The sequence below is a fragment of the Chrysemys picta genome, chromosome 10, assembly GCF_011386835.1.
Source record: "Chrysemys picta bellii isolate R12L10 chromosome 10, ASM1138683v2, whole genome shotgun sequence".
Classification (NCBI taxonomy): domain Eukaryota; kingdom Metazoa; phylum Chordata; order Testudines; family Emydidae; genus Chrysemys; species Chrysemys picta.
Genome location: NC_088800.1, coordinates 24,068,225 through 24,090,069, shown reverse-complemented (window position 1 = coordinate 24,090,069; position 21,845 = coordinate 24,068,225). Strand labels below are relative to the sequence as shown.

At 41.6% G+C, this 21,845-nt stretch overlaps 1 protein-coding gene across 2 annotated transcripts in view; it reads left to right on the top strand.

Moving 5' to 3' along the window:
- Positions 1-21,845, top strand: part of WDR72 (WD repeat domain 72) — a 186,996-nt gene that overhangs the window by 15,910 nt on the left and 149,241 nt on the right. For both annotated transcript variants that reach the window (XM_024108982.3, XM_065558176.1), the window contains exons 3-11: positions 2,948-3,054; positions 7,435-7,513; positions 10,785-10,959; positions 11,705-11,781; positions 14,232-14,351; positions 15,389-15,534; positions 15,890-15,986; positions 18,915-19,056; positions 19,566-19,811. In XM_024108982.3, coding sequence (XP_023964750.2) covers positions 2,948-3,054; positions 7,435-7,513; positions 10,785-10,959; positions 11,705-11,781; positions 14,232-14,351; positions 15,389-15,534; positions 15,890-15,986; positions 18,915-19,056; positions 19,566-19,811 — 1,189 coding nt within the window. The remainder of the gene's footprint in view (positions 1-2,947; positions 3,055-7,434; positions 7,514-10,784; positions 10,960-11,704; positions 11,782-14,231; positions 14,352-15,388; positions 15,535-15,889; positions 15,987-18,914; positions 19,057-19,565; positions 19,812-21,845) is intronic.

The following is a 21,845-nucleotide window of genomic DNA, read 5'->3' as shown; positions in this document are numbered from 1 at the left end:
CAAGGGGTGAGACCCACAGCGGCAATTAACAAGTCATCCACATATTGCAGGAGGAGGACCCTGTCCTCATTGTCCCACTCCTCCAAGTCTCTGGCCAAGGCCTGGCCGAAAAGGGTGGGGGAATTTTTAAATCCCTGGGCCAACACTGTCCAGCAAAGCTGCTTTTTAACCCTCCTTTTGTCTTCCCACTTGCTCCACTCTGGGGCTTGCATGTCTGAGGGCTCAATTGCAAGGGTCATTATCCAGGCATTCTCTGCAGGTAAGGTGAGGTTTATTTCATCTTGGGTGAAATGCAGGGTGGCTCCTAAGCAACAAAGCAGGTCCCGTCCTAGTAGAAGTGTTGGACAATCGGGGAGGTAAACCAGTTTGTGAGATAGAGTTCTGTTTCCCAAAGCACATTCCGCTGGGGCATATACTGGGCACTTGGTTCCTTTCCCTGTGGCACCCACCACAGTGAGGGACTCTGACACAGGCAGCTGCAGGGGTTGATTTACGGCGGTTCGTGCAGCTCCAGAGTCTATTAAAAAGTCTATGTCCGAATCTCCCACCCGCATTTTTACTTGGGGTTCCAGGGGCAGGATAGTCCATCTTCCCTGACACCCCTATTCTTGATCCTTCGCTGTCATTATAGGGGTAGCTTCCCTTTTGGGGCACTCATTTTTCCAATGTCCCTCCTTCCGGCATCTGGCACACTGGTTGCGACCCAGACGCCTTTCCTGTGAGCCAGGGCACCCACGCCCATGTCCTCTCATTCCCCGGCCCCTTCCACCTTCCTGGAATTTTCCCCTGCCACCGGCCTGTACTGCTGCGACCATCATTTTCGCTTGCCTCTTTTCCTTTTCTTTAGACACAACCTGATTACGCTCCACCTCAGACAGCAGGGTCCGCATAAGGACATTACAATCATCCCAGTCAGGCTTACAGCTAGCCAGGCACCCTTCAAAGACCGAGATAAACTTGCTTGGGTTCGTAGAGAATTCCCCTGCCTGTGCCTTAAAGGCTGCTAGGTCCACCGGGTTAAAAGGCACATGGGTGTAAACCTGCATAGTAGTGGCCTGATTCCTATCTGAGCCATGTCTGGACACCACAGTCTCAGTGATCAACAGATAAAATTCCACCGAGGGGGCAATCTCTGGGACCTGAGACACCTTGTCTTTATAGGGTGGGGGTGTGATAGCCGAAGGGGACACCGGACCTGCCATTACAGCTGGGGGGGGGGGGGGGGGGGTTCTGGGGACTAACAATAGCTACTACCAAACCTGTCGGAGTCAAATTACACTTTTGCAAAATATCTAACCTATCTCTTAGCAACAAACAACTGTACATACATATGTTCATTCCATTTACCCGTTTGCTGACAAAACAGAAGTAATTGAAGGATCGTATTATAATTAAGTGATCCTTCCGGTGGCCACCTTTCCTGGTCCTCTAGCTGATATTGAGGCCAGTCTACTGTACAGAACTTTTTCAGTTTACTTTTAATCAACGGATCCGATCCAAACACTTTCCAATTCACCAGAATGCATTCCAAGGGTGTACACCTTACCCTGCCTGCCATACTCTGTCCCTGCCCCATAGGGAGACACTGGGCGTCCCCAGGTCATAACAGGTAGACACTGGGCGTCCCCAGGTCAAGACAGATAAAGTCCCCACTGGACTGTTCCTACCTTATCCAAAGGTCCGGTTCTGCACCGTCGCCCTATCCACGGGACCGGTTCCCCACCGTCGCCCGCAGCTGCTTCTCCACTACTCGAGCGCGTTGCACCGTTGTGCCCTCCGGGGTCGACCAAACCACGTCTCCGCCGAGGCCCCCGGTAAAGTCACCGGTGCGCGCTGGGCGTCGGTCGTCGCCGCAATCTGTCGACCTCCGAGAGGGGTCCGGGCAAGGCTAAATTTCAGCCTCGAGCCCCACGTTGGGCGCCAAAACTGTTGCCAGCACAGGTGTGCTCGAGGACAGCAACAGTGGGTTCGTTGCCCGGTGTGCTTCGCGCCAATAAAGACACCAGGGGGAGAAGCAAACAAAGTTTATTTGGGATCCCAAAGCGGTGCAAGGAGACAGGCACATCTCAGATCAAGCACATTAACAGGAACAGTTTTTTTTCTTTTATACTTTTTGCAGTTAAGCCTCACCCTCCCCTTTCCCCTCTAGCCCTCCCTTTCTCCCCCCCCCCCCATTCCTCCCTCTACCCCTCCCATCCCTGGTAATAGTTAAGTCATTCTTGGCAGCTATAAGCCTAGCTTGTTAGTAACTTCTTTAAACCGTTATCTTGTCCTTTTTCCCTTCAGCCAGAAACATGCAGCCTCATTATTACCGCTTGAGCAGAGGGTTGCACACAGATAACTGGTTGCTTACATATTCCAGTTGCACCTGGCTTTTGAGGTTGATTAGAGTTTAAACATGGAAGGATAGAGTTTGGTTCACTTAGGCCTAGTGCAGGAAGGCTTCATTGACACTTAGTGGCCTTCCACCCTCCCGAGTTACCTAGGGTGAGGCCTAGTGACGTCAACAGGTCCTTTAGATTTAGTGAAGCCTATTGCTTAAGTGCATTGCTGGATCAGATCCCTAGTGCACTCAGCCACTTCTGCTATCTGGTGTGTAGTGGGTGGCAGGGCTGGGGCTGTCCTGTTCTCTGACTCTTTTGGAGCATCTTGCACACCAGAAGCCACTCAAAACGGGCAGTCTTTATACCACAGTGATCACAGGGACTGCAGTTGTGCCTTGCTGTGTGCAGTGGTGCAAAAGGCAACTGCGGCTTACACACTTCTCTGCTTGTGCATCCTTGGAGCTGGTGGGCACAATCTGGCCTTATGTAGGAATACAATGTGTACTGTCTATGAGTCAGTAATAAAATTAATAATGAAGGTATTTCTTAATTTTGGATTACTTGATGATTTATACAAAAAAGTACTGTTTTAGTTAAGTGAAATAACTGCATTGCTCTCCTAGATTTCATCTAAAGAAATTCTCTTTGGTCATACTGCTTCAGTAACATGCTTGGCGAAAGCAAGAGACTTTGAGAAACAACCATATGTGGTTAGTGCTACTGAAAATGGGTAGGTAACTATGAGTTTTCAATTACTTTTTGCATCTTAAACCATGTGGCAAGGTTTAAGAACAAATTGTGCATTTGGCAGCAGACTTTCAATCCATTTCCCCCATAACATGGAAAGGTGCAGTGGTCACTTAGTATAGTAAAGTTATTCTATAGGATTCCTCTTCAAAGAGGGTCTCTGCTTCTGCCATGCCCAACTATCAGCTGGCCCACACACAACATGGAGATGGGAAGCCCATCCCTTGGAATGCAGAGAGGGCTGGCAGGTCCAGAGAATCAATGTGATGCCAGGAGCCCATTCCCAAGAGAATGCGTTTTCAGGGGGCAGCAAGGCCCTATGCCAACCAGGAGCACAGAGCTGTGGGAGGGCATTGGCAGGACCAGAAGACTCTTTAGCATCATGAATACTGACTCTCAAGGGAATGAAGCTATGAGAGAGGTTGATGTGCCCAGGCCCTGTAACAGGGTTGGCTGTCTCTCAAGCATCCTCTCATGGCTCAGCAGCACCCCGCTGTGATGGGTTCCCTGGGGTGCAGCCAGGCACTGTGGGACCGTTGTTCCCCCTGAACTCTCTCCAGCCTGGGCTGTCTCTCAAAATGCCTTGCTAGTTGGAGTCTTCAGAGTGTCCTTGTTGCTTGCAGTGTAGGTGGGTGAAGGAGAAAGGCCCAGCATGGGGCCACTGTATCTGTTTTATACCCTCAGTCCTATGTGCTTGGAGAGTACAAGTCCAGGCATGTCTGGGGGCATTGCTGAGTCTCCAGGCAAGGTTGAGCAATTCCCCTGGTATGGCCTCATATAGGTGAGTCATTGAATTGTAACTCCTTTGCTGGACAATGTGTTGTTTGACACTGTGCCCTCATGTTGGTTACTTTCCTTGCTGTTGCCTCCGGGGAGCTAATATCTGGCTGATTCCCCAATTTACAGCATGTTTTAGTGACAACCATACAACACAATTCTCATAACTTTATATGTATTAAAGATATACATATTTAGATAGAACAGTGGGTTTCAGCAGTTCATAACCTTTCCCCCGATACCTCACATGGAATGCTTTATGTGCAAGATCACAGTTAAATATAATGAGGAACATGGGGATTACAGGACTCTCCCCCAAGGTATAAAATGTCACAACTGCCTCAATTTCCCTTATCTCATAGGGCTTATCAATAACTCACCATCACAGTCCAACAGTAATTAAAATATTCCCCTTCTGAGGTACAACTTAATAAGTCCTCAGTAAATAAAGGACCCTCAACCCAACCCCAGTTCAATGTTTCTCTCTTGTTGAGTCAAAAGTCCCTAGTCCTCCATCCTGAAGTTGGTTTCAGGTCCTTTACTCCTTGCAGGAGTCAGTCTTGCTCCCTGCAGCTGCTTCCTCAAGCCAGCTACAGGTTTCCAGGCTTCTGTCCTGCCTAATCCTCCTACCTGGAGTGTTACCAGCTTGTATTCGAGCTTCCTTAGCGGCTACTCCAGGAGTCCATCCCTTCTTCTCTCACAAACCAAGGTCTAGCCTGAGTTAATCCCATGACTTCATTACCTCATTCATTATTACCCACCTGGGGAGGGAAGCTGATCTGGGCCCAGGTGGGCTGAGGTCCCATTTCCTCTTAAAGGGGCCAGCCACCTCGTAACTCCACTCTATGCTTGCTGGATTCCCAGCCCTGTTCTAGAGGGGGCTGCTGCTGAAGAAATCATCTCCCTGCTTGCTGCCTTGGTTAAATGAGATAGTGGCAAAGAGAAGTTTGGTAGCTAGGTGAAGGAAAGAGGCTGGAGACCTACAAAATTAACTTTGTATTATCCCCCTTACACTCCCAAAGTTAATCCTGCCATTGTACTGAAAGTGAGGTTAACTTTCATCTTAATTCTGCCCTTCCATTTTTCTGGCCCTAATCTATACAGTGCTAAGTGGGAAAAGTATTCCGTTGCTTAAATACTATATACATGTAAAAATGGACTTAGAAAAAGACTAAAAGCTTTCTCATATGTATATGTTATTTGGAGAAACAATGAAAGCTCACTACTGGATTGATTGTATTGTGTATCTGGGATACGTATAGATAAGGACAAATGATCTTCAGAACCCTTTAAATGTTCATTCCACAGAACCACTGGCAACTTCTTTGGTGCACCATATAAGGGCAAAAACAAGGAAGAAGCCTTGTGGTACCTTAGAGACTAATAGATTTATTTGGGCATAAGCTTTCATGGGCTAGAACCCACTTCATCAGATGCATGAAGTGAAAAATACAGGAGCAGGTATAAATACATTAAAGGATGGGGGTTGCTTTACCAAGTGTGAGGTCAATTGATTTATCTCGTTAGACTGACCTCACACTTGGTAAAGCAACCCCTGCCCCTGTGTTTTTCACTTCATGCATCTGATGAAGTGGGTTCTAGACCACGAAAGCTTATGCCCAAATAAATTTGTTAGTCTCTACGGTGCCAGAAGGACTCCTCGTTTTTGCTGATACAGACTAACAGGGCTACCACTGATATAATGGCAAGACATTCACCATTGAGCTCTGGAAGGTTGCAATATGAAGCTGCAATGATTACAAATAGGATGCCTTGTCTTCAGCAGAGGCAAGCTTCGTCAGATTGTGTACTCTGGGCTGTGGATCAGTCCTTTTACTACTTTCAAGTTTCTGTCTTCTTGGATTGTGGTTAAGAACATTGCGTGGAAAAAGTTTCCCTCTAATTCCATTTAATAATGTCCGGGCCTTTCCTCTTTTCTGTCGCTGACATTCCTTAGAAAAATGCATAATAGGCAATTCTTAGTGTCCTTTTTTGTGTGGAAATGTTGAATTTATTCCATTAAGATTTATACACCGCTGCCTTGATATAATGCAACCCGATATATCATGAATTTGGATATAACGCGGTAAAGCAGCGCTCTGGGGGGCGCGGGACTGTGCGCTCCGGCGGATCAAAGCAAGTTCAATATAACGCGGTTTCACCTATAACACGGTAAGATTTTTTGGCTGCCAGGGACAGCATTATATCGAGGTAGAGGTGTATTTCTACCTGCCTGTATCCACTGATGTGGACAGTATTGGTCAGAGAAAAAAGGCATCATGATACAATATTTATAATGTGTTATTCTCTACCTACTCATAGGAAGAGAACAAACTCTTATCGTTTCAAAGCAATATGGAAATGTGGGTGAAATTCTGCTCTCAGTTACACCAGTGTAGATATCCAATGCTGAAGTCAGTGGAGTTACCCCTCATTTACGCCAGAATAAATGAGAGAAGAATTTCGCCACCAGGCAATGATTATTAGAAATCATTCTGTTTAGCTAACTTTCTGGAACATACCACACGCAGATTTTATTTACAGTGTACACAGTGGTAAATAAACACTGAATAATCATTTTGGATTAGCCAATTATATGAAATTAACAGTATCAGTTGAAGTTTAAATCTCTAAATTGTTTTTCTGATATATTAATGATTTTATTTTTCCAATGTGAACCTAATATAGTCTCTTCCAGACAACACTGTGAAACAATTATTTTCTGAATAGCATAACATGTTTGGTTAAATTGCGGAAAGAATAATGGTTACCATTTATTTAACTCAGTCTGTAGATTTTTTTTTTCTTAACATGTATGCCCAGATCCACAAACATATAGAAGCATCTAACTTCCATTCAAATCAATGGAAGTTAAGAGCCTAAATACCTTTGTGGAACTGGTCCATAGCTGCCGAGCTCTGACATCTTGACATACCTCAGAAGGGTTTCACTTGCCAGGTAAACTTGATTGAACAACTACTAGACATTAATTCCAAAGCATGTTGAATATGGTTTAAGTAAAGTACATTGGCTAACATACAAAAATATTTGAAAGCTTGTTCTCAAAATATTAACCTTTGATTAGGTAGTATATATATGAAATGCTGTATTGTATTGAAGAAATAGACTTCAGAAACAGCCTCATGGTGGCACTGTTTATTCTTAACAGAAAATGATAGCTTATCTCAAGAACTAAAGTCTGGTGCTGTAGAAGATGCATTATTCTTTTCAAAATGTGTAGTTTAAGTTCAGTGAAATGAATCATTTTCAGGAGGATGTAGTTCCAGCGAATGATAGTTATGGTGACACATTGATGAGCCATAATGGCAGTATACCTACAATTTGTTGTAGGCCAGACTTGGCCTTAAAGTAGGGTTTGCTGCAAGGCAGCAGGGTGTAATTACCAAAACAAAAAGAAACAGATACTGTATGTCATCCCTTGCTAATGACCAAAACATTTTCTTACCCAGTAATCTGTAACAAAAAGCCACAAAAGTGCAGTACTAAAGAAAAACTTGGTGGCACAAAATTATTCCAGCCAATTGAGTGGAAATGACAGAGAGTAATATGAAGTTATCTTTGGCAGGGAGATGTGTGTTTGGAATGTCACTAGTGGACAGTGCATTGAGAACGCAAACCTTCCTTATAGGCATACAGCAATCTGTGTAAGTATAGCAACTTTTCATTGAATATTTCAGTGCTTTACAATGTGAGTTGCACATTATTTATTATTATTATTATTATTATTTTATTATATCTCTGATTTTGGGGAAATATGTTTGAAAATTGTTTGTGAATGTAACATACTTCATAAGGAAGAAAACAGAGAGAGCAAAAAACTTGTTGCAGTATATGTAGCATCTTACCATTTATTATTTATTCCTGTTTCATTTTCCATCTGGGAAATGAACTAAAAAAATTTCCGCTTTGTGTTTCACCTCTATTTCTCAGACAAATAGAAGCATTTCTTTTTCAGCCACTAATGTTTCTAGAAAGTAATATCCATATATTTATTGATTGTGACATTTGAGCTTCAGGTATTGATGCACAGCAAGGCCATTTCTTGTGGTTTTTGTTTTGGCCTTCATAAGGGCAACATGGAAAATGTTAGTTTAAGGTCGTCTGTCTTGAAAATGGGTAAATGCAAACTCTATAGCCAAATATTTTGTAAGACAGTTTGCTAGTGATCTTACTTTTAAACCTAGATAAATTAATTGGAGGGTTTTGATTGCCTAGCTGCTAACCTCCAGGAAAATACTAGGTCCTCTTTCCAAAAATGCACTTTCATTCATGACAGAGCTCAGTAGAACACTTATTTTTAGATGTCAAATTGCTTTAAATCTTTCTTCAGTCAATTGCCTTTCGAGTCTCTGCTTTGAAGTATATCCAGGTACTTGCTAAGTACCTAGATGCTAGAGAATGAGGGGTGTGTGTGAAATATATATGTATATGATTTAGGAATGGCTCTGATTCAGAGAGCTGCTGGTTTATTTCTGGATGTGTTCATGAAAGAATTGCTCAGGGCCCCTAAGTTAATTAAAATGCTGTTTTTCTTGAGTGTGGAAGTCTAGTTTGCAAGTGCTGAAGGTCTGAGAACTTTTTAGAGCTTTCATGAGAGTCCCAAGCTACAGGAAAATTTTAAATATTTCAAAGCTTGTAGAGGTAATACTGTTTCCATGCAACTTTTTTGGCTTGCCTGGTTGACTTAAGCATTAATATCAATGATAGTTTTTAAATGACCTTGTTTCTTCAACTTGTCAATTAACAATTAAATGCACTTCTATAGTTTTATCAACAGACTTGGGGCCTGTATGCCATATCGTAATGAAAATCACTCCCCAACAATTCATATTACCATACATATACAACAGCAATAATGTTGTAATAGTGGGTCCAATATGTTCTGCTGTGGGGTGTGGCTCAATTGGATGTAAAGAGTTAAGGAGCTGGAGAACTATTAAAAAGAGGTAGATATGTGGGCTAGCCTGTTGATTTAGTACCAGTCCATTGTGCTATTATAGGAGATCAGAGGTAGAGTCCTTATACCTTGCTCTCAACGCCAGGTAGCTTGGGAGGGCAGGAGAAACAACATACTAATCTCCAGGAAAGACTAGCACTCCACACTAGGAGGTGTGTGGAGACATTGAAAAGATGATAAAAGGAGAAAATGGGTATCTAAGAGGAAAATTGAAAAAAAAAAATGTAGGTAGGACAGGAATCATCATTCTTAAAAGTACAGCCTTCAAAAGTGAGTACTGCCTGGTATTACCGCTCCAAAAGTACTGATTGCTGCTAGTATTTGTGAGAGCATTCCTACCTACAGGAGGTTACTCTGAGATGGGTGCAGACACATGCGGATTTTGATGGTATCAGCACATGAAAAATGTTGCTTGATTGCTAATTAACATTTCACAAATCTAGTTTCGTAGGTTCCTTCTGTACTCATGTATGCCTCAGCAGAAAATGGCAGATGTCAGGACACTGCAAACTGAACATTTGCCATTTTAAATGAAACTTGAACACAAGGAGCAACAGGCCTGTTAATCATTTGTGGTTAAGTAAATGTGAGATCTTCTTTTCCTAGAGGGCTGACTGTCCACGTCTGCCAGTTAAAAGCTGCTTTTTTAAAGAATAGCAGTAGCTACAAATGGCTGAACGCATTTGTTGCTGTGTTTCTATGGAGCCAAAGTAACATTTCCAGCTATGATAACATTTCCAGATATGAAAGGTTTCAGAGTAGCAGCCGTGTTAGTCTGTATCCGCAAAAAGAAGAACAGGAGGACTTGTGGCACCTTAGAGACTAACAAATTTATTAGAGCATAAGCTTTCGTGGACTACAGCCCACTCCGAAGAAGTGGGCTGTAGTCCACGAAAGCTTATGCTCTAATAAATTTGTTAGTCTCTAAGGTGCCACAAGTCCTCCTGTTCTTCTATTTCCAGATATGCATTCTTAGTGGTGTGTAGATGTGTATATCTTTTTCCATTTTGTTATTTATGTAACTCTTTATAATTTTCAGATATTATTTAGTTAACTGTAACAAAATGGAGTAAGTTTCTAAAACTAAAAGTATAGAGAGCTAAGCAACAATGAATAAAAAAGTATAATTCAGCAGTATATTTTCATGCTAGTACATGATCACTCAATTTATTTTGACAACTTTATTTATTTAGATTCTATTTGAAGCAACAGTCCCAGGCCCTAGACATTTTTACAACATTTACACATACAATTACAAATAAAAATCACACAAAATCCAAATGTACATGCATGCCATAATAATACTTGCCCAAAATAACACCCACATTAGCTACTCTGCATCCACCATCCAATAGCCAATCCCACCCTCAGACACCTACAAAACCAAAAATGTGCTGAATACTGACAAATTTGGCCTTCTTTTAAACAAATGAATTCCATAGTTGAGAATCCCTCCTGGAAAATAACCTACCATCAGCCCTCTTCTTTTCAAACTGGTGGGTTTTAGGTTATAGCACCTTCAGAATGGCAGCAGTGTCTCATGGATGGGGAGAGATGAGATCTCTCAGTTGAACAAATCCCAAACCCACTTAGGGTTTTATAGGGTAAAATTAACCCCTTTAACTCCACCAGGAATTTAATAGTTAGCCAGTCTGCATGAGGCCTCCTTAATAAGCATTCATTTGCATTAATTTCATCTTACCATCATACATTTCAGAATGTAAGTGTTTGTTCTTTTTTCTTCTTTTTCTGTTTGTTCAGAATTATATACAGGTATTAATTGGCTCACCTGTATGATTCTGATGCAGTTTAAAAAAATAAGTTTTAATGTGTTTAAAATCCTGTTTTTGTTCATTAAAATTTTATAAAATGGTGTGTATGAAAGCCAGAAATAATATGCAAGTGAACTTGTATAGCTCTCTCTATTAACCTTTTCTTGCTTAATTCCATTTGGACAGTATTACCATTGCTCCTTCCGAATGACAGGAGATGGCTGGCTTCTATGTTGTGGACAATATCAAGATGTCCTCATTATTGATGCTAAGACTTTGGCTGTTCTTCACACTTTAATATCTTTTCAGTCTTCTGACTGGATCAGTGGCATGTGTATTGTTCACTCCACAAGGATTCAAGGTACATATATAGTAGTGACATGCAGAAATTAGCGTGTAAGCCGGCCAGTCATGTCTTGTTTTTATATAGAGCAGCAAATGCCTAAAGATTCTTTCTATACTATATTTTAATTATAGTTAGTTAAATATATTGTTATATTTCACAAATACGTTCAGGATGTAAAATACTTCAATATCGATACTTGAAGATATATTTATATTTTAATGTCAATCAGACTTAAATTACTGTGTTTTGCTTCTTAAGCAGAAACCTGAGAGCTGGAAAGAATTATTTTCTTACACTTTGCTTATAATTAGCTCGATTAATAGGCTACCTGTGACAATGATTATATGAGTGTGAAATTAGGGAGATTATATGTGTGCAGGGCCTGATTTTCAAAAGTGTTTATGTGCAGTTGCATTAACAAAGTGCTTGTGCAATTATTCACCTAGTTTGCTCACACAGTTACCTTGATCAAATATCTTATTTGCACATGAGATTGATGGTTAAGCACATGGTTGAGCATTTCTATATACAAGGACCCTGTTTCCCTTCACAATACAGTGACTGCACATACAAATTAGACATTCTGTTTTGTGTGTACAGTCTGGAACATCAGGTCCAAAAGACTAAAGTTGGTATTTCCAAAACAGAGCTCCAGTGTGCACTAAGATAGCATTGGTGGTACTTGTGTTCTCATTTGGCTCAAGTCACAGTGATTTGAATTTAGTTTCATATTAAACAGCTTTGTATTACCTTTTTATAGAAGATTCACTAGTAGCAGTATCTGTAACTGGAGATCTTAAAGTATGGGATCTATCCTCATCAGTGACCAGTATACAGGTCAGTTTGCATGAAACATGAAGTCTTAACCTAAAACATGAATGTAACATATAGAACATGGAAGTATTGTCAGGATACAAAAATACTGAATCTGAACATAATGTCTTGTGAATGTGTATTAAACAGAGTTAGTTATTTTTGTAAGCATGTTTGTTGAAAAGGCTGAGGCTCTTACTAAGCCCTATCTCTTCATTCTCAATAAAATTCCTAGAATCCATCCTTCTTATCTCCACTAAACACTAGTCCATGTCTTTGTACATCTCTTGCCTTGACTACTGCATCATCTTCTGGCTTTCCTACAGCTTGCCTGTTATTCTTCCACACTGATGCTAAGATCATAATCCTTTCTTGTCACTCCCTCCTCTAAACCCCTTCTTCCCTCCTTCCACATTATGTTCAAAGCTCTGCATAATTCTACCTGTATGCTCTCTTGGTCCTTCTTTCTGTCTCCTATATACTAATTTTGTCTCCTTCTCCCACTGTCTATTTTTCATATTATTTCATGCTATCCTCTTCATTTGGAACAGCCTTTCACCCACCCTCTCTCCTCAAGTCTACTTATTGTGTACAGTTTATGAATATTAATATTCTCACCAAAGCTGCCCTGACAGCTGTTTGTGCTGGAACTGGAGTCGAAGCTTTTCTTTTGATCCACTTAGTCTGCAAGTACTTTAGGCCAAGGACTTTGATGGTTTGGGCCAAATTCATCCATGGGGTAACTCCACTGACATTAGTAGCATTAAAATGTGGATGAATTCACTTTCTTGCTTTTTGTAAGCACACAGGAACATAGAAATGACCAGACTGAAGCAGACATAAGCCCAACTAGTCTAGTACAGTGGTCAGAACCAGATGCTTCAGAGGAAAATGTCAGAACCCTGCAGTAGACAGATGTGGCCCCCATACTAGTTCAAATCTTGGTCTCTAATAGATAGGGATTGACTTAAATCCTGAAGCATGAGGTTTAATATCCCTTTCAAAATTTTTGTTGCTGTTTATTATAACTCTGGGTATTCTTAATATCCATATACATGTCCAATTCCTTTTAGAATCTTGCTAAATTCTTGCCCCAACAACTTCCTGTGGCAATGAGATCCACAACACTTATATTGTTATATAAAAAAATTAGTACTATCACTAATAAAGGACTCAAATTTGTATAATCCTTTTCTTAAAATAGGAAGGTTGCCTTTTTAGCCACACGAGCAACAATTTCAGCACCTCCTTTCTCCAGAGAACGCTTAGCTACATTAGTACCTTAATGTAGGAGCACCTCATGGGAGGTGCATATTAATTGATAGGATCAGACCCTTAAAGAGATGCTGTCAAGTTTGATGTCACTCCTAAAAACATGTTCATTGTTATAAAAAGACTGTGTTTAACATTTCCCTTCAGTATATCAGTCCTAGATAACTAGTGCTGCTGCAGCCTTGAAATTGTTGCTGTTAAAGCAGAGTGACTGTGCAGCCACCAGTCACAAACAGACATAACACAAGCATATGTAGGTATTATGCCGATCCTTTTCTTTTCTGCCCTTTGAGATGGGAGGGGTTCAGAGTTAGTGAGACTACAGCTCCTTCAAATACCTAGAGAGCACAATTCTCATCAATTGTAATTCCCTCCTGGAGCTGCAAGGGTGAGTAAGAAGATGCCATGACATTCCTGCCTGTGATAGTGGCTGTTTTGCTTTTAACTTAACAGCTGAGATTGTCAGACCACTGTAGACCTTCTTGCAGTGGATTGATGATGGGAGGGGGATTGTTTCATGGCAGAAAATGTCAGTATTTTGTGATGTGATCAATAATTAATAAAAATAATTCCAACATAACCATTTTGGGCCTGTCAGCCTCAATAGTGAGCCTTTGATATTCACTTTGAAAAGGGCAAAAAGTAGGATTTTTTTCTTTTGCAAGCCATTCATGCTTTCAAATCCAAAAGGATAGGAATATAATGACCCCTAAAAGTGGTGGGAAAGTATTAATTTAAGTCAAGATCATTTACCCAGCATACAACTCAAGTGCCGATACTATTGTTTGCTATGCTGTAGGAAAAGAATCCCCTGTTGTCCATTGTGTATCTGAAACTGCGAGCGTATAGACTGCTATGGCTTTGTTGGCTTTACATGGAGCAATGGCTAGTGCATCTTCATAGTGGCAGATCTATCAATGTTGCCTATGCTCTTCCCTGATCCAATCCCTCCCTGACCCTCATTGCCACTCCTTTAAATGAGAGTATGAAGGTAGTCCCCACAGAATGCCCATCATCTCTACAGGGGCCATGAATCCTACCCCCAACTCACTGTTTAATGAAAAGTTACAGTCGCATTGCATTTTGAACGTCTGTCTTTACAAAATGTTTTTAATAGCTGGTTTCTTTCCTGAAAATTTATAGCCTGAAGATCCAGAATATCTTATTTGTCTAATACTACTACTTTTCCCTCTAATATCTAGGAGAGGCAAAGTGTATATGAACAAGAATCCAAAGCTCTGGACTGTACAAACTGCCAAGCAATAAGATTTTGCACATACACAGAAAGACTCCTCTTAGTCGTGCTCGCAAACTGTTGGAAGGTACTGCATTACACATAGTACTTAATGCTTCCTATATAACATTGTTAGCAATTCAGTAGCATTTTGGAAAAGTGAACATGATTGATTTTATATGTAAGTAGTTATTTTCCTCCTTAAATCAAATGAAACAGTACTCACTAGCTATTTGGGATATCAGAGGAAACTGCTTGCTCCATTTCTTCACCAGTTATTTTAATTGCGTAGCTGAGATGATAAAGGCCTGGATTTTTAAAGGTATTTAATGCTGTGCTCTGCTCTGTATTGCAGTGCCCAAGTCTCATTTTCAAAGGTGACTTGGGTTCCTAAATCCCATTGAAAGTCAGTACTACATGCTGCCATACCACCATACCAAATGCTGTCCCCCCTGACCACTGCACTACATTCTCCTGCAATTGCAGGAGAGGAGGCCCTGTGGAATAGCAGCCAATGTGTTTTCAGAGGCGCTGGGAGTGGGATAGCCATCTTTTGCTATGCACTCCTGGAAAGATGTGGGTTTGCATGGTGATTAAATTAATCTGTGATGAAGAACAAATGTGTGTCCCAGATAACAGAACTGTGGGCGGATCTAACAGTGTTGGGTTAAAGAAGCTACATATGTAGTGTGATCATGAACAGAGGAATGTAAAAGTTCTCCGAAGAGGAAATTTGAAGGTTTTGTTCTAATCGGCCACATTCACTCCTGAACTCAATGTAGTTACACAGAGGATGAATTCTGTAATGACAAACAAAACAAATCCCGTGCCTCCTCCCAACCCCCTGACTGTAACTCTGCCTTTAAGCCTTTAATGTTGTTTTTCTTAATTGGCAGTTTTTTCTTCCTAGAATCATGTGGCCTGATTCTGATCTTACTGTGTTTTACCAGTAGTGTAACCCCATTGCATTTAATAGGGTGGTCTGAATGTACACCATAAAAACAGTCTCATAAATACTTTACTTTCTGAATCTTTGCTCAAAGCCAGTATTTGCATTAAAATGAAATAGTCAATAGGAAACACATAGTATTAATTTATGTTTATCTATCATTTTTCTGTCTTTAGGTCTATGATTATTGTGATTTTTCCTTGCTATGCACTGAATTCAACAAAAGTGGTCAGTGCTTTGCTGGTGGTGAAGTGCTAGCTGCTCGGAGACTCATCATCTGGACGGAAGATGGTCACAGTTACATCTACCAGCTGCTGAACAGGTGGGCTCAGATTGGAAATGAACACAAAAAGTTCAGGTACAAGATGAACTTTGGGAGGTTTACTATGGAAAATCCCTGCATGTCGCAAATGATGAAAAACCAGAACAAAAACACTTTGGCACTAGAAGATTTACCCTGAGTTTGACAGCCCTCAGTCTTTGTTTGACACAGCAGGGGATACAGGAATAAGATTAGCCATGTAGAACTTGGGCAGCTGGTGCTGTGGTTTCAAAAAGAAATCACTTGTAATTACTTACCCAACAACTTTAGCTGAACTTGAGAATCTTGGACACAACCATTCTGCTTTTAAAAAGACCAATTTCTAAAGCATTTGATTTTCTTTTTAATTATGCAGTGGACATTCTAAAAGCATATATCCTGCCGATGGAAAAGTGCTCAAAGAAACTGTTTATCCTCATTTACTCTGCTCCACTTATGTGAAAGAAAATAAGGTAACATGAGAATGTTGTACAATGAGCTTCAAAAGTTGCTTCATATTTTGCTTGCAATGACCAGACGGACTCTAGGTAAAGTGGACATTTAAGGCATTGAGTCAAACTGGGTTTAGTTGTTGTATTGATATAATAAATAAGGCTTACTCCTTGATTCTAATTTTGACTTTCAAATATGGTGAATCCATGATAGACTCTGTATTTTACAAAAGGCTCTTTGTTGAGATTTTTTTTGTTAATTTTCAAAATTTGTATTAAAATTTAAAAGGCAAGGTAGAATATTAAGAATTCCTTACACGCAAGGGGCTCAATCCTGCAAAAAGTTACTTGTGTGAATTCTCCTATTGAAGTCATATGCATAACTATTTGGGCCCAAGGACTCTCTTAGTTCATTACAAAATGCATCCACCACAAACTGTTTGTAATCAGGTCTTTGAACACATTACATTATACAGAGATTCCTATCCTGATCCTGCAAAGACCTATGCATGTGTTTAACTTTTTTTCCAGTGTGAGCAGACTTTACTGGCAGTACTCAGTGTGTAAAGTTAAGCACATGTGTAAGTCTTTGCAGGATTGGCACCTAAGGCCTAAGAAGCTGTTTCTAAAGTTTAAAGGGAAGTTCGTATAGAGGAAATTGAAGAGTCAGATGGATCAAGAGTCCTTATACTTCCAGTTGTAAATGTGTGCCTGGGTGTGTGCCAATTGCAAGTTTACTAGTTACCAGCTTGACAATGGGTGACTCAAATGAACTCCGCTTTTGGAAAGAATACATCTGAATGGTTGCTTTCCTCTCTGTGTGACTAGAGAAGATGATGGCCGGTTGAATGAACAGAAATTAAGTGATTGGAAGATACAAATAAAGGATTGGTTACTACAATCCCCACTCTGGCAAAAACAAAAACCCTATTGATTTTAACAGGGATTCTGTCTGAGTAAGGACAGCAACCATTGGACCAAGGCTAAGACTTAGTACTTATGAAATTTTACTTATTTATTATTTGGCTATGAAAAAGTATGTGGGACCTGCTCCTGTCTAAGTCAATTTTGTTTTTTTGATGTTGAATGAAGTCAATTTTGGTTTTTTGATGTTGACTTAAGTGGACCAGGATCAGGCCCTTAAACCATTCGTCAGGACTATGAGAGAAAGGCATATTTTTATTTGTACTCCACCAAAAGCACTATTAAATATACAGGCTTGTACGGTTTTTATTAGTCCCTCCTTTTTGTTTCTGGGTAAAGGATTTTAGACACCACTTTTGCTGCATAGTTTTCCTAAACCTGTCAGGTTTAATTTTTATGTGAAGGGCAATTGCCATTAGTTTATTTTTCCCCTCAAACACTTGTGATATAAAATCAGATAGGATAATAGTTGAAGGATGTCAAAAGATCAAAGACCATCAAGGAAGAGAAGTAGCCAAAATACATGGCTTAGCAATAACTGTGTCACTATGATGGCAGAGCAGCTTATGTATAATTTTTTCCAACAAATGAAAGCATTTTTTTTTAAAGTATCCACATTCTACCCATTTTCTGTTATTTTTCTTTGATGTTTGGCTTCATCCTGTCTAATTAACTTCATGGCAAAATCCATGGCGATTTTTATGGCAAAATCGAGTGTGTGACGTCAAAGTAGCTTGTGAGGCTGTACATCTCGACCTCCAAGTGCTACATCATAACACCAGAGCAGGAGTTCCCAAATCTTTTCATAGTGGCACCCATATTTATAATTCTGTGGACTTCTCTTCCCATTTGCAATCATGTAACATCCTTGTTGCAACTCCAACAATTGCTTATATGGAAAAGTGATATAAGAATGTTATTTGTGCCTTAGAGAATCTTCCCCCAAAATAAGAGTTAGAAGCCCAGCTTTCATTGACTTTTAAGTAGGAGCTGGACATCCATCTAATGGCATTTTGTGCCTTTGAAAATCTGAATGTTAATGTATTTTCACCTATATTTTAATGCAGTTTAAAAGTTGGAAATAAGGACCATGAGAGCATCCACTGTCAAATGCTGCACAGGCCTATAGTTTGGGCACATACTGGAATTGAGTATGTAGTATCATATGTGTTAGTCCTTACATTCAGGGGTCTCTGATTGAAGAGGGTGGATAGATTCCCAGTACCAGTGGAAGAATGTATGACTTCAGCTATCAATAAACATAGCATTTGCATTCCACATGTATTTCTCTCAGCATTGTACAATAACTGTTAATGATGAAACACAATAAACAGAGACCTGTTAGATGTCAGTAACAAGTCTGCTTTCTTCAAGTATATTATAGCCATATACCCTGTAACTTCTTGCAGGTGAAGTGAATGATGACACTGTAAGCCATTAAGTATTTATGTCAAAACACTGTCCCCAGACTTGCTTTCTCTTGTATCATATAATCTACTGTGAATGCAGGCTTTTTTTTTCGTTCTGTTTGTTATGAAGATAATTTAGGTTTTATATCAGCTGAATTTTTTGGCCCAATTCCTGCCCCCATTCTGCTTGTTTTCTGCAAAACTGCCAGCACAAAGCAGGCAGAAAGTTTACTTAACAAGCTGCTTGCGGATTCTCCTGGTGTAGAAGAATTCACAGGTGGTGTAGACCCTGGGTAGCATTTCCCCACCAGTCCCAACTCCTGGCCTGGCGTATAGGTTGTGGCAAGGGCATGGGTAGAGCAATGCTGCACTCTGGCAGTCCCTGTGTTCATAGTGGCCTTTAAGAGGGTCATACCAGCCAGTGCAACTTAGAGCAGCCCCTGGCTTTAGAGCAGCCACTGGCTGAGGAAAGTTCAGCCACAGCTGAGGATTCAGCCCTTTATTTCTAGATGTATTTCCAGATATTATAGTTTTATTTTGCAATTAGGGACTGTATTGTCTTAATCTATTTTTTTTATATGGAAATGTTGACTAGTTGCTGTTATTTTTGTCACAGAGTTTTCCTTTTGTTATGGGCTTTATGAATGAAAGAAAGGAACCTTTCTATAAGATTCTCTTTTCTGGAGAAGCATCTGGAAGAATCACCTTGTGGCATATTCCTGATGTCCCAGTGTCGACGCTTGATGGTTCTCCAAAAGGTTAGGCAATTTTCTATATTATGTGCAATTTTTAATTGCATTGTTGCTACCTCAATTCTCATGAAAAGTCACCTGGGAAAGTGGAGCTTCTCTAGTCATTCAGGGTAGAATTCATCTCTGGTCTGTAAAACTTACACAAGGCTCTCTACACCAATAAAGCCATGCATAGGTCTGGAGGGGAGAAACATAGGCACAATCCTTGCACAGATTGCCCACCCTGGCCAAAATGCCATGGAAAGGGCTGTCATGCGGAGCCTACACAAGCCAGTGCATGGAGGTTACCCCATTGAGGGACCATGTGATCCAACTGGTGTGGAAAAGGTGCAATTACTGTTCCAAACCACAGGATGAAAGACAGACCTTTTGGGAGGAGGTGGTCAGGGAGGCAAGTGTGCTTTTTATTTTTTATAATTTTTTTACAATCAGTCACTTCTCTGACTTGTTCTCTATTGTTGAATCCCTGGAAATGTCATGTGAATTATTCTTGACTATCTATTCCTTTTTGCTAGAGATCCCAATAGCAGCAGCTTGGACTCTACAGGACGATTTTGACAAACATCCTGCTATGTCAGAAGGCATTATTGATCATATTTGTGCATCTAAAGATGGGACCGAAAGTGCAGCAGTCACTTCATCCGTATATGTGCCCAACCTTGATAAGCTGGTGTGTGGGTGTGAAGATGGGAAAATTTTCGTAACACTTGCTTTGCATGCTGCCAAAGCAAGAATTTTAGAAGACATTTCCTTGCTGAAACGTAAGTTTTTAATGCAATTCTACTTAATTTAATTTTTAACCATGCATAGGGTTACCATTCGTCCGGATTTACCCGGACATGTCCTCCTTTTTGTTCTAAAAATAGCGTCCGGGGGGAATTTGTAAAGCACTCAAAATGTCCGGGATTTCCCCCCTCCCCTGGCAGAGCAGAGCGAGCAGCTGGGAGGGCTGCAGGAAAGTCCCGGGCTGGACTCCGGAGCAGCTGTAGAGGAGCCGGATCCGCCCTGTATTCTGAGCCGGCAGCTCTCCCCTGCAGCCCGGTCCAGCAGCGCTATGCAGGGCCAGGGACCGGGTTTTGTTGTGCTGGGGAGCGCAGCCACGTGTCCGGCTCGGCTCGCACAGAGCCCAACACCCTGTTCTGAGCAGCAGGGTAAGGGGGCCAGGGGGCAGGAGAAGGGGCAGGGAGGTTCTGGAGGGGGCAGTCAAGAAACGTGGGGGGGCTTTTTGGGGGGAGTGGAGAAAGTTTTGGGCAGTCAGGGTACAGGTAGGGGGTAGGGTCCTGGGGGGCAGTTGGGGGGGGTCTTAGGAGGGGGCAGTTAGGGGACAAGGAACAGGGAGTCTTAGGTAGGGGGTGGGGTTCTGGAGGGCAGTTAGGAGCAGGGGTCCCAGGAGGGGGCAGTCAGGGGACAAGGAGCGGGGGGGTGGGGGGCTGGGAGTTCTGGGGGGGAGCTGTCAGGGGGCAGGAGTGGGGAGAGGGATCGGAGCAGTCAGGGGACAGGGAGCAGAGGGGTTTAGATGGGTTGCGAGTTCTGGGGGGGGCTGTCAGGGGGCAGGAGTGCGGAGAGGGATCGGAGCAGTCAGGGGACAGGGAGCAGAGGGGTTTAGATGGGTTGGGAGTTCTGGGGGGGGCTGTCAGGGGGTGGGGAGTGGTTGGATGGGGCGTGGGAGTCCCAGGGGTCTGTCTGGGGGTGGGAGTGTGGATAAGGGTTGGGGCAGTCAGGGGACAAGAGGCAGGGAGGCTTAGATAGGGAGTGGAGTCCTGGGGGGCAGTTAGGGGCAGGGGTCCCAGGAGGGGGCAGTCAGGGGACAAGGAACGGGGGGAGGGTTGGGGGTTCTGGGGGGGCGGGAAGTGGGAGGGGCAGGGGCGGGGCTAGGGCGGGGCTCCTCCCGTCCTCTTTTTTGCTTGCTGAAATATGGTAACCCTAACCAAGCATCTTTTCATATTCCTCTAAATGAAAAAGGAGGCAGGAAGTAGGGACATGACGGCTCAGTTTTGTCCTCAGTTACACAAGTCCTGGTCCTGGTGGTGTTGCTGAGAGCAGCACCCATGAAACTGAGGGCAGAATTGATCCCTTTCCTTTTTATTTAATATTGTTTCTCATGAACAATTACAGGTTTATACTGCTCTCTCCTGGATATGTTGCCATGAATCATTTGTTTAATATTGTACAGTATGTATATTTGCACTGTTTCATTATATAGGTGAAGAAATTGCCCTAATTAAAAATAATACTAGATTATAACACATCTTTTGAATCCTAAATTTCAGAGCATATATAAAAGAATCTTTATTTCAATCTTGAAAGAATAGAAACATTTCCTCTGCTCCAGTTTCAGAAGGTGTTTAAAACTTGGTGTGTGTTTTGGTTTGATTTGATTTTTTTCTTTTTAATACAATAAGGTCACTTTTTAATTTGTTATATGCATATGTTGATGCACCTTAGATTCTTTCCAGGTGCATTTTTCCATTAAAGAAGTGGGAGCCCGATTGTGCAAATACTTGCAATTGAGCATGAATTCGTTACCGTGATGAATTTTTTTATGAGGCCTGATTCTCCTCTCATTGACACTGGCTTTATTCTGGTGTAATTGAGAGGAGAATCAGGCCCGATAAGAAAATAGTACCAATAGGACTACTTGGGATCATCAACACTATGCTAGTCATAAGCATTTTCAGAGTCTGGTCCTAAGTTTTGTTTGTATTTAAAAATGTGTGAAGACATGTTGTAGTCTTTACTTAATTCTGCTTACTGAGAGTTTTACCCAAGTAAGACTGAGGACCCTGTACTCCCCT